The sequence below is a fragment of the Lethenteron reissneri genome, chromosome 34, assembly GCF_015708825.2.
Source record: "Lethenteron reissneri isolate LAM-NWPU_2019-01 chromosome 34, ASM1570882v1, whole genome shotgun sequence".
In the NCBI taxonomy this organism is placed as follows: domain Eukaryota; kingdom Metazoa; phylum Chordata; class Hyperoartia; order Petromyzontiformes; family Petromyzontidae; genus Lethenteron; species Lethenteron reissneri.
In genome coordinates, this window is record NC_083812.1 from 12,701,073 (window position 1) to 12,714,887 (window position 13,815).

Consider the following 13,815-nt stretch of genomic DNA (forward strand, 5'->3'; position numbering starts at 1 on the left):
GAATTGGCATGTTCTGTTTACGTGACAACCCTTACTAGTTGGCTGTGTCGGGTAGTGGCAGGTTTTAACGATACATTTATATATTTACGTGATCTAACCCAAAAAAACTCTATTATGGATGATACATTATGCACTTGAAATATTTAATTGGGAAATCTGTTTGTGCAAATGGAATCAAACATCGCAGGAGTAAAAAACGGTCGGTGGTAAATCAAACACTTTTTGTTTACATTAGCATTGCACCCGTAGAGCCCTGTGTGATGATATGGTTCACATTGTTGCAGATGAATTATTTTACTATATAAACTGTGGAGATGACACTCACATGCTGGTTAAGCTGGCACCATACCGAGGCAGGAGTGCCCAACGGGAATGTTGGGAGGATTCGTGTCGGGGGTGTACATGCTTTCTAAAAAAAAAAAAATGGTAAAATTATTTTTTCGAGAATTTAATCTGTGTAAAAATACATGTACGTTATTCATTCACCTTTCAGTGTGATTAATGCCAATGATGGATGGAGCGGTGGTGCAGCGACCTGAATTCGAATCCGGGGCACGGCTAGCATGAGCAGCGAGTGATTTCTTGATGCCCCCTTCACCAACCAGCACTGTCTCACGGGAATTGGAAGGCAGTGAATCGACAGAGGGATGTAAATCATCATTATTGTTGTTAATGATATTGGTGTCTGCTCGTCTGAATGGCAATATTTACTCGAACCTGCTAAGTAAATTTACTCTCGTGCGTCAAATAGTATAACATACGATTGGACCGCGTGACTCAAACAACAAGGCCTACAAGAGTACACAAGTGGGTCACTTCTGTAACGATATTCCCCGCTTTAATATTTACGGGCCCGCAGTAAACTTCCAGTCCCTGGGGATGCGGCAAGCACGCTTGCCCGCCGCTGGTTCGCATGGGGCCGTAACCGTGCGTGCGGCTCAACGGAGCTTTTGTTTCCCGTGAATGAACCTGTTGTGAGCGCATCCCGCAGGTGTAACGCGAGCGGTCGTGCCCTCCGCAGAATGGGAGACCGGGCGAGGTGGGGGGAGAGCAGCAGAAGAAGGGTTTGTCAGCTTCACGATGTGAGATCGCAATCATACGGTCCATTTGAGGTCCATTTGATTCCCCCCCCCTCCTCCCCAAAAAAAAAAATCACTGCCCAACGGATTGATTGAGAGGACGCCGTTAGCCGCAGACATTTACAAGTGGTGTTTAACCTTCGGGAAACCTAAGCGCACGTGCGCTTTAACGGTAATAAAACTGAGGTTTAAAGGGGATTGTTTTCTCTTCCTTCACTCCCGTTGGTCTGTGAAGTGTAACCGCATTTTAAATGGTAGGTTAAACAAAAATGCCATACATACTGTTATGTAGTTAATGACAAATAAGTAGTCGAAACAACTGGGGATAGATAAATGTTTATACAGAGGACGTGTGTGCCATGTATGGTGCATGTCATGTACTATGCCACACAGAAGGTGTATATGGGTAATATTATTATGAGACAAGACAACATTGGTCATCCGATGGAAAGACTGGTCCTCACCATTAGATTAGGATTATCCACCGATGGCTCAGGGCTGAAAATGGAGAGGAACAATGTCCAATTCTTAAAAGGCCATCAAAAGTCAATCTCACGTGAAGAAAAAACATTATTTAACTCAATATATTAATTGTTGTTATGTTACACTTGATCATCCACAATGGTGCATAAAAGTTTTTAAGTTTGTTGTTTTATGTTGGTCAGGCTCTAAAACTCGATAGCATATAGCAACACAGGAACATTTGTTTAACAAATGAGACTCAGAAAGTCGAAACTAATCCTCGTTTACCTGAAAAAACAAATGGTGCTGTGAAACATCGTTTATGAATTTCCATAGGGTAATTGTCAAAATGTAGTATTGTTACGTGAGTAGTCTGAATTTTGGTCCTCATTATGACAGTATAGAGGTAGCTCGGAGATCGAACTTAATTCTTTTCAGAAGGCCGTTCGAACACCGATTTGTTCGAACACTGAATTAATTTTCCCCATAAGAATGAATGTAAATTACATAAATTGGTTCCAGACACAAGAAATCTCTCATTATAAAGCATTTTTACATGAAGTTTACAGTAATTACATGCATAAAATCATACAAAAAAACAATAAACACAATAAATAAATGGAATAAATTAATAAATATATGGAATAAATGAAAATGAACATTGAACTTCACTTTACATGTAGTAAGGAAAGCTGATGGCTTGAGTGGAAGGTGGTGAGGAGGAGGAGGTGTTATTGTTTGGAAGGGGAGTCCCCTTCCATAATAACGTCGGGTAACTGCCCTTCTGGGGTTCTTTCTCTTTTGTGCCTCTTTTCTGCCACTAACTGTGAGTCACTTGAGCTCTTTCTGACTAAAAACGTATCTAAAGAGGTTTGTTTCTGCCTCTCATACGGTAAAACCTTTGTCTGGGCAAGCGTCATGCACACTGGCCATACGCGTCTCAGCCGTACAGGTTCTTTCAAGTCGCGATTGCCCCGTTCGACCTCCGAATTTCGTTCGGTTTCCGGGGCAAAAAATGTTCGAAAATATCGTTCGAACACCAATTTGTTCGAGTTCTGGTGCGTTCGATCTCCGAGATTCTACTGTATAAGAATAATATTTAGTTTTATATACCATCGCCGTTCATGCAAATTACACCTCACAATCACTGAGGAACCACAGACAAGCTGCAAGGTAGCCAGGTGTTAGGATGGCACCAACAATTTACAAAGCTCTGCTGTTCCCTGTATATGAAAATATTTCTGCCAATAATGATACATAATTATTAGAATCATAATTATTCCAATGAATGAGTGTTTGTACATGTTACACATTCGAACACTTCGACACATTCGACCATTATTGAGCCGTGACATAGCTAATACGTTGGCGTATAGCATCGTATTGACAAGGCTCCATTATTGCAACTCATTTCTCTATGGGTCGTCTGGCAAAAACATTACCAAGCTGCAGCATGTACAAAATTATTTGGCACGTGTCGTAACGGGTACTGCAAGATCTGAACATGTTCATCCAGTGCTCGCCGTGCTACGTTGGCTCCCAGTTGTCAAAATAATATATAAGGTCACACTCATTACACAAAAGTGTTTGCCACAAATGAACCACAATACCGTCAAGAGGTATAAACCACCACGCAAACTACGGTCATCCTCGTAGCGGCTTTTGACTAGCCATTTAACAAAAACGGTCACTGCATTGTGCACTTTCAGATGCCCCTCTGCAGACGTCTGGAACACTCTTCCAATATTAGGAAGCCACTGGAGCTATGCGATTTTAAATCTATATTGAAAACTAATTTCTTCAGAACTGCTTTCTGTGTTTAGTTTGTTGTCCTTCCCCCACACATCCAAAACGTGGTTGGCTACGTACGGTGTGAAAGAAGTTCAACATACATATGAGAGAAAACCAGAGTGATCGGGGGAAACTGAAGCCTGCATGGGGGCGACACTATCTCATACAGAAGGGACAGATGATATTCGTCTGCACTTTTCCGTACCGCATTCTTCTGGCACTCCGACGCTCATGGGGAGGAAGTTTCACAACGTTTGCGCGATCCACCAACCCTCACCTCCACATTGCTGGATTTTCGGCATGTGCCACAACCTCATGCCTGCTGGAGGGCAGTGCAGAAAAATCGAGAATTGTTTTACTTCCCTCACCTCCGACCAGCACCAACCCGCACAGACCAACGTGATGAAGGACTGTATGGACAAATGACCCTCACTGCCTGCAGTGCATGGGAAGGCCCTCACCCAGCAGTGGATTGACACATGGGCTGTACAAGCACGTGGCATGTGCTTGCCTGTAAAGAAAATCTATTTTCTGATTCAGTTAATTAGTGCATTATCAGTGGGTGTGTCATAATGCACGCGATCTCAAGGTGAACTCTGATTGGGATTCCGTTGTCTCCCGTGAGGTCGTGTCGAACCAGCATTGGTCCAGCGAGGATGTGAGTGGTGGAGCAGATAGCCTCTGGCTCGCTGTGACTTGATCAGACAGGATGAGGATGGCAGGATGTGCATACTGACAACTGGCATAGGGATCACTGTGATGCGACATTAATTTTTTTCCGTTGAGAGGCAGTGAACTGTAAACTATAAATTATATAACAACGTGTCCATCCTGAGCCAAGGCTTTAATTATCCAAAATGTCCGAGCCGTGTGATGGTGGCTCAAGGCTTAAACATTTACAAACTGGTTTTCCAAGAACAAGCGCTGACGAAATAGGTGTGCACAGTGGACGTCTATGGTGATATTTTCCGCGTCACACAAATGGCACACAAGCCATCTATGTTTGTGTTTGTCACATGCGTGCTGGGTTGTCCCCTCTCCTGTTTGTACTACGTTGTTGTGCTGGTGATTTTAATAGTCCACTCACTTGAGCCGTACACTTGTATAAGTCCAACGTCGCATATACATTTTTCTCTCCAACCGCGATTCCTTTTCAATGCATTTTGGATTTAGCATTTTTATTTGCACATGTTTTTGCACACCGATAAATGCCTTTGGGGTGGCTAATGTGCGTCACGCCGTCTTCTCTCTGCATTTCCACAATAGTGCTCCCCGTCTGTGCGGTGACGCAGGAACCCCGCGCGATTAGCGTCAATCTCACATGAAAAGGAGGCATTTCGGTAACTTTCCAAAGAATGATCCAATTCACAAAATGGGAATAGATTTTTTTTGCAAACCTCTTCATAAGTCAAGATGTGTACCTTAAACAGCTGTCATAATTGAAGCAACCCATCCACTCCTTTGTTGCTAATTTTAATCCCAAAACGTAACCCTCCGCCGTTGAAGATGCCTTGTTGCATAAGTCTCGCATTGCTTCGCTTGAGCCAAACATTTAACACAAGCATTTGAAACGCTTCTCTGAAACAACGCAGATGCTCAGACCAATGAGCAGCCGTACTCTTGGGTATTTTTCCGGTCATCAATAAGCCCAGCTGACATGTCGAGACAAAAAACAAAGTGGGTGAGGCATAGACTCCCCGTTCTAATATTTATTGCAGTGTTGAAAGTAACACGAGTGGCATGAGTTACACTCTGTGTAACAACTTACACGAGAATATACGCTTTGCTGACAGAGTGTGTATATATCTATACATGGTGGGGTGGATGGTTGGTGTGGGATGCAGGCAATGGTTAGTGCACTGTATGACGGTCAAAGCTAAAATCAGTGGCGAGTGATATCTAATCCTATCCTTGGGTTCCCTTCTTCCCCAGTCTGCAATGACCAGCAAGTATGGTCAAACAACTACCACGTAAGGTATGGGGAAGTCTTCATTTTGGAGTATAGGTACAGCATATAACGTATCATACGTGAGTGATGTCCATTTTATATATGTATGTATGTTAAACTTCTTTCGCACCATATGTAACCAACCGTGCTAATTGGAGGTGCGTGGGAAGGACAACAAACTAAACACAAAAAGCAGTTCTCAAGTTACGAGTTTTCAATCTAGATTTAAAAGTGCATAGCTCCAGTGGCTTCCTAATATCGGAAGGAAGAACATTCCAGATGGCCGCTGAAGTGCAGAATCACTATTAGAAGCCCACTTCCTTTGGATGTGACCATCCATCCGTCCATCACTCCTTCCCTCCTACCTCTCCCTTCAGCCAGCTAGCCAGGGATCAACACTTGTTTTTCTAATATAGTATGATAGCACTGCCCGCATATTTGAGTCGGATCCATGGCTGGGTTGGAGGATGGGTAGGGGCAAAGGTCTGACGTGAGCACGGCGCACTAACCCAGCTCAACGATGTGGGATGCAGGCGACGCAGACGTGCGTGGTGATGCCACCACCACGCATGCAAACTTGCCTACATGCTAGGAATCCAGCCAGGCAGGCAGGCATCTAGCCAGGCAGATATTAATCCAGCCGGCAAAACTTTTTTCGATGTACGGTACAATAGTGCAGATTAAACCCTCATTGGACTGTATCATGAACTCAGTGAAAATAATTAAATTCATGTTCTCTGTCCGTACGTATAGAATTTTGTCGTGAATTGGGAATTATTAATACAACTCTTAATGGTTATGATGGTAATCAGTAAATAATATCTGAGAGTTTTCATTAAAATTCTTAAGCTTATGTCTGACATTCACACTTACGTGTGAAGTGTATGGATATATTACACTCAGAATTTATGCACAGTTCTTTTTATTTTCATGGGTGTTTTTCCAAGAAATTATATATAAGAAGACATGGCTATTTTTAGAAATTGGTTAAAATCCAACTGGGATGTCCCTGTTGGGCCAATGAGTGTGTTGCACACTGAGAAGCGGGTTACACTAGGCTACCTTGCTAGGGAAAGTATGCAAAACCAGTTTTGCTAAATTCGCAGCAGCATTTTTGCATTGACGCGCAAACGCTTAAAGGCTGAGATGGATAACCGAAGGTGCGTATGGGTTTTTTTCCTTCTGCTCCAGGAAGTCGTTTGGGTTTTTTTCTTGTCAAACACACAGGACACAGCTATAGCCATGCACAGTTGCTTTCCTTTGTTAAGTGCAAATGATGCTTCCCATCACTGTGCTTGCAACCAAAAGGCAAAGGCAGCAAGCGCCACGTGATAGGGATATTTTTTTTATTCTTTATATATTTTTACGACATCAGAGCCCAATACAGAACGCGCACATCAGGGAGGAACAAAACCAGGCCACTTACGAGCAACAAACTCGGGATAGGGCCGGCAAAATGTGACTGGGCTCGCTGCCCTACTCTCGTATGGGGCTGACGATTGGGAACATGGTGTTTCTAAGGGAGGGGTAGATGAGGAGAGGAAGGGTGAAGAATGTAGTGATAGTGATATTTTATCACTGCCTCTCTTCAGTGGGCGCCAGCGGTGGTCTTGTGGCTCCAAGTTGAGGAAAAGTAAAGTCCCGCCGTGGGTGTTCGAATCTCAGGTGATAACGTGTGCGGGTGGAGTCACTGAGAAGCTGGAATGCGTTGTCATTGGCTTCATCATCAACAATGCTCTCTCACATAGAGATCCACAGACTCGTACAGAGACCCATAGACTCACATAGAGACCCATTGAGAAACTGGAATGCTCTGGCAGTGGCTTTCGGGGCTTTATCATTACGGCTGTCTCCCACAGATTGGGCACACACAGTCCACGCAGCTTCCCAGGTGAACTGGTTTGGTGGGAGCCCAGCACTGATGCAGCAGCATCATCATCATGCTGCCTTAGTGTTCCTATTATTAATTAGACCACCTGCACACATTGTCACCTGAGACTGGAAATTCCAAAGCAGACTTGTTGCCCCCTCAACAAGGATCCACGACTATGACTAGGGAGTGCATCTCATGGATCATGTATTGTCGACCACTGCTCTAGTGCTTGCTCGGTCGGCAGCATTTTAACCTGGGTCGAACACACATTTTTTGGCATTGCATTTCCTTTGAAAAGAGACGTGAAGGGAATGTGTATTGTTGATATACGATAGCTCATTATGACAATCTGTAGCCAATGACATAGTTTCACTATACTTTTAGAGTCCAATTGTCTACCAGTGTAGCATTGGTGTGGGAGTGTGGTAATGCCGCCGTGACTTTTTGCATTATACAAAACCATCACCAGTTCCTGAAGAAGTGCATTGAGGTAATCTTGTCTTCGGTCACCATCAACCACAATGCAGGACCCACAATACACTGCTTCAGGAACAGCCGATGGTGTTTGCACAAGGCACAAGGCACAAAGGCTGAGTGCATTTTACACAGTTTTGCAATATTGTTTAAAATTTGTGGTTTTCCGGCATGCATTGTTTTTCATTAGAGTTAGAGTGCTTACGTGACTTGCAGAATTCCCAATCATGATGTACATTCGTCTTCATAATGAGATACACACACACTGGTTGAATAATACAAACATGACTTATGCACAATTAATGTGCATGCAGTGAAAATACAAATACTGGAGTTACGTTTAACAAAATGCACAGTATCACTCTGCATATAATTCACATTACTGTGCCTCACACCAAGCGTGAGTGCCAGGTGTTTGTGTCAAGGCCGATTTTAACTGTTTTTCACCAATATGGTCATTGTTAAGCAACTCTGGTGAGTGTTAACTCTATATAAACGGTCAGCTATTAAACAGTAATAGTTACTATAGCTCGGTATCCAACTCTGTAACCGTTGTAACTGTTGCTCTGTATCATGTAACACATGATCACATACTTGCACAAATACACGAAAGAGCCCTGTGGTCAGAGTTCAAATATCCCTTAAAAAGTCTTGGTTCACGGTTGCTTAGGTACACAAACACTCCGAGTGTCCACGCTCCCTCGCCTTATATTTGGCTTTTGTCTCTCAAAGGGAGGACATGGTGCAAGGGAATGGCAGAACCGTAATGGCTGCTGTCAATGGCGTGCCCAGCAAGCATGCGTGCCGTGCCAACCAGGACCCTCTGGTTAAAGCCGCGTGTGCTGCCTCCTTCTTTGGCACATTGAGGAATCAATCATTCATCTATTTAGGCATTCATTTATTATCACTATGCAAGGGGAAAAAATGTCTCTTGGAAATTTTGAACGTGGTCTTTGTTGTGAGGTTTAGTGGGGTGGAGGGGGTGGCGGTTTCCTAGCTCTTAAGTACCTTTTTGGTTTTATTTATCCAAATGATATTCCATATGTGCTCTTGGCATGATTCAATGGCGCATGCATTCTCATTTGAGAAGCTGGCAGTGAGCAGTGTCACCATGCTTTTACATGTCAGAGAACGGCCCTATAAGATGACATCATCTCCTTCTAAAGTCACTGCAAGAGGTCACTTTATCCCCTTCAGGAGCGCACACACACTTTGTATATTCCCCGAAGTAATTGCATGTCAAGTTAATTACATGTCAATCATATCAACATTTTCAATTCTTAGAGCTGGAATATGCTAAATAAAATGACAACCGATGTTTGACGTGATGGGTTAATTGACCGGGCTGATGCCATCGACTCACTCACCGTGGGCTGCTGAAATCCAGATTCAAACTCTGGATCTCAGTGGTGGCAGCTCAGTGCTGTCTGATACGATGCCAGCCGCCTTAAGCCACATGGACACCTTGATCCTAGTTAGCGAAAAAACTGTGCCAGTCACGTTTAACAAATAATTTAGCATTATTGTATTCATCTCTCAGTGGGAAGCTCTCAGCTAGTACAATATTTTCTCCGTTCTCATGCACAAAACTTTAGTTTTAATTGTCTCAATGAATGCTGATGTCTTTCGTTCACTCGTGTGTATTTAATTTAATTTAATTTGGACACAAATTGCTCTGTCATGTTTTTTTTACAGATAATGGGAGAAACTAACACTCACATCACGTGGCCCTCAAAGTTGAAAATCGGAGCCAAGTCAAAAAAAGGTACGAGTGTTTTTTTTCCTTCTGCTTCATCATAAAGTGTATCGAATCATTGTGCCCACTCCGATAGCTTTGCAAGACATTACATATAATTAATGATAATTGTTTTTATTTAATTTAATTCGTCCCACCATGACTGTTGTCCCATTGTCCGGTAATGTGCGTCTCTGGATACATTTCCATTAAAAGTGTGGTGGCAACAAGTATTGTCAATGCGAGGCCATTAGTGTAGATGATTTTGCATTATTTTTTGGGACCTTGTCGAAGTGTTTGATATCTGCTAGGGGCATGTGACAAATGCATACCTGACGACTTTTAAAGAGCTACACAGAGGCCCATTTTTAACTCAGTCCCCCTGACAGCAATTATCACTTTATTGAAGCACAGTGCTTTTGGGGCCCCACCTTCCCTGGTGGGACTCGGGGCCGTGAGAGGAAGCGGCCACCAGACACATAATTGCATGATCATTTGTGGCCTCACTTCCAGCCCACTCTGGCTGCCACTGACAAGGCCTCCATTGTATTACAATGGGTCAGCCAGCCACCGGTCGGAATGTGCCTCAGCTCACACACATATACGCACACATCCACACAAAGACACAACTCCCCCCTGCCACCCACCTCCCCGTTTCGCCTGCATAGACTGTTAGGGAAAGGGTTGTTAGCGAGCACCTATTAAGGCTGGCATGGCGCCTAAGGGGATCGTGATGTCAGCATGATGCCCAGTTACCATTGTCTGCCCACTGATCTTTACATACTGCACCGGGTACTCATTTAAGGATGAGTACCAGGATAGTTTCAAATAAGCAATCTCCAATGATGTAAGCCATTAGTAGCTGCGATCGTAGCGAAGTGCTTTAACAACTGTGCTCCCACTCTATGCTCACACATGCATGCACGTGCGCACAAACACGTCTAATTAAATTGTAAACATTGATTTCACACATGAAAACTTAATGAGGACAGGCTGTCAGAGTATGCATTGATTTCTCATCTATTTATTCAGGCTGTGTTTTCCACAGCGATTTTAATGATTCACGCATACATGCGGTGGGTGCTCGGAACCCGGTGAGCTGAGTTAAGTTCCCGGCCACGGCTAACATGAGCGGTCAATGATTATATTTATCTCAACTGGTGCTGTACCTCCCCTTTAACAAACTAATTCTGTCTATCGTGGTGAAATATTATTAACAATTCATTTGTCTGAAACGTCTCGGAAAGGCTTCATCCAACAACGAATTGATTTAAGAGCTCTAGATTGAAATGATTAAATGCTGACTTAAAACTGCACATAGAAAAACTACAGCCATAGTAGTAGGTTTTTACCCTTTTAAACTGGTACAAAACTGACACGTTTATTCAAGGCATCATGTTTGCAATAACCACAACACAAGTAGTCAAAAAAGCAAACAATTATTATCATTATCAGAGTTGCTTCTTTTTGTTTGCTTTTTTGACTACTTGTGTTGTGGTTATTGCAAACATGATGCCTTGAATAAAGGTGTCAGTTTTGTACCAGTTTAAAAGGGTAAAAACCTACTACTATATTTTGCCACTGGTAAAAGAGATCTCATAGTGTAAACTACAGCCATGTTCGCAAACGCAGACATGCTCCCACACCAAAGGTAACCTGCTGACGCACACGCACTCATGAATACTTACGCACACCTGGATGCGCGCCTGTGTAAATATAGTGTGCGGGCTTTACTGTGGCATGGCCGATGGAATTCCCCAGCTACGCAGGTAGATTACGCACTGACTCTCTCACACACATGCCTGCATTATGGGCCGACTGCATGGCTATGACAGGGTGTGGTGCGGACCACAATGTACAGAATCTGTGCCTTTGTCTGGTGATTGGCAGAAGCCACCAAACTTGACATTGTCGAAGCCGTGCCGACACCTCCGGTGTTCCACTCAGCTGGAAGAGCTGCGTTATTTAACCCTCGCTTAGAACACTCGCCTCCATTTATGCCTTACGATCGACAGGTGAGAATAAAACACTGAGTAACTAAACCTTGTCCGCGTGGGATTAGGAGGCGCTGCGAGGTCTCTGTAGCGCCGCGCGCACACACACACACACGTGTCTGCGAGATCCTTGCCAGGACTTGGAAGGAGTGCCGCCCTCATCGTGTAACCGAGACGCGTACTCCTCGATGGGGCTGAATGCCGATGCGAGCGATCCTTCGCTCGTCTTTCAATCGCGCGGGGAAGCAGCTGCTAACCCGAAAAATTTGGCACGCATTTGGATGAACCGATAATAACCCCCGATTATATATATATTTCACATGTTTCTGATTATTTTGCTGAGTGATGACCTTTATACAAAACAGGTGAGGGCTAATTGAAATACTTCACCACACTGCTCAGTGTGGGTTGGTGAAGAGTGGGTTGGGGGGGAGGGGTTGAGGAGGATAGGCCCATTTATATATGATTCTCCATTGATGTTTGCCATGGCTGGGAATCAAACTTAGATGGCCTGGTTCATAGAACACTGCACTAACCACTGCGCCACCACTCCATTACTTTTTAAGCCACCATAAAATATTTTTCGTACACGATTTTAATGTGAATTCAACAAATATGACAATATCTTAATTACTGCATTCACTCCACTAATTCGCATATTTACGGCCTATCAGCACGCATTTCCTTGCGTTAATACCCACAATTTTATTGTAAATCCCGTTTCGCTGAGCTCATTGTACAAGGAATAAAAAAACAATTATGTTCCGGTCTCATTCGGTAAATATATTGTGTAGGCAGTAGCCATGCTGAGCCTTGCCTGTGTCAGGTGGTGCTCATATTGAGCAGAGACCCCTGTGCATGACAACCATGAAAGGGGTGTAAGCCAGGGCTTATTTTCAGCAGGGTCCGTCAGGGATCAGTGACCCGGCACACCGCATCCAGTAGACCTCTCACTTAGCTATGGTTACTCGTCACGTGACACCTACTCCAGTCAACTAGCAACCTGGAAAATATTTCTACACCCAGTACACCACATCAAGTGTACCTCTCACTATAGATGTGGCTACGAGTCAAATGGCACCTACTCAATTCAAGCAGCGACCTAGAAATATGTCTTCACTCGGCACACCACATCTAGTATACTTATTGCTGTAACTTTGGATACTAATCACACGGCACCTACTCTGGTATACCAGCGAGGCATTGAATATTAATTGAAAACGTAAGCCCTGCGCACAGCCATGCCCGTCGCCCGGCCTCATCGAACGGCCGTATTTAACTCACGGGCTACTCACTCACGCTGTCACCTGTGGCGCTTCGATGAGAGAAAGGGGGGGGGGGGGCATTAGAGCGATCGTCCGACACACAGCGTGCTCCCAGAACTAATACACAGCCGTGTTTCGCAAAGCAAAGAATTCCTCCTGCCTCTCGGGCCGTAGGAGGGAATGCATTCCTTCGGTGATTTCTTCTGAGCCACTTATGTGGCCAGACAGGAGAGACAAATTATGACTATTGTCACACACAAAAAAAATGCACTCCCATTTAGGCTGTGCAGTCTGTACGTGTTTGTGCATTACTACTATAATGAGCCAAGAATGTATGTTTGTGTGTCCCGCGCGTGACGTCACTCCACATGCCGCACCCCCCCCCCCCCCCCATCATTAATATTCATGAGCGGGTAGATTTTTACACTCATGCAGAAGAAGGTCGAGCGGAAATATTTATTTTCGCAAATTCGCTTTAAGTTTGACGTTTCTTTATTGAAAGTGAATCTAATAATTAATTATATGCAGCAACAAAGTGGATTTGGTGTCTTCATTTCTTCAGCACTTCCGACAAAAGGTAAGTCTAATTGATGCTTTTATATTATGGTATAATAGACATTTCTCGGCGATTTTCCAGATATTGTATCGATTTCCAATTTATTTCAACCCCAGCGACCGAAAGCAGAAGAGAATAAAGTATCAGAGCAGTGAATTTGAACAAATTGAAGGTCAGTTATATACAGTGCTACAGTGACATGAAGTGAGGTGTTTTATGACGTAATTTTGTGCAAGATTCACTGCCATTAAATTTACACAAGATACAATTATACTCTGCAAAACATTTTCGTAAATATTACAGCTTCCGTCCTTTGACGGGCAAACAAGCTAGTAGATAATTATAAGAAAGAACACGAATAATTGAAAAAAGCAGTTTGCCGTGTTCAAAATCTATTTAACCAGTACAAATTAATGTATATGAACTGTCTTTGGAAACGTTACCTGTTCAATAGACAGGGTGTCCATGAAGGTAAAATATCTGAGATCATTATGATGAGACAGTACTCTTAGCCACATTGATACTTCACAGTCCACAGACACACAAACTTGAACTTATTATTATCAACGCACAAACACGTACAGACTAAATGGGAGCGCATTTTTCCCATAACAATATTCATCACCATGGCATTTGTA

The 13,815-nt window shown here is 43.5% G+C and overlaps 1 protein-coding gene across 2 annotated transcripts in view; it reads left to right on the forward strand.

The window, feature by feature from the left end:
• The window catches only part of BICC1 (BicC family RNA binding protein 1), a 108,728-nt gene that overhangs the window by 34,124 nt on the left and 60,789 nt on the right, over nucleotides 1-13,815 (forward strand). For both annotated transcript variants that reach the window (XM_061565314.1, XM_061565315.1), the window contains exon 3: nucleotides 9,323-9,392. In XM_061565314.1, the coding sequence (XP_061421298.1) occupies nucleotides 9,323-9,392 (70 nt within the window). The remainder of the gene's footprint in view (nucleotides 1-9,322; nucleotides 9,393-13,815) is intronic.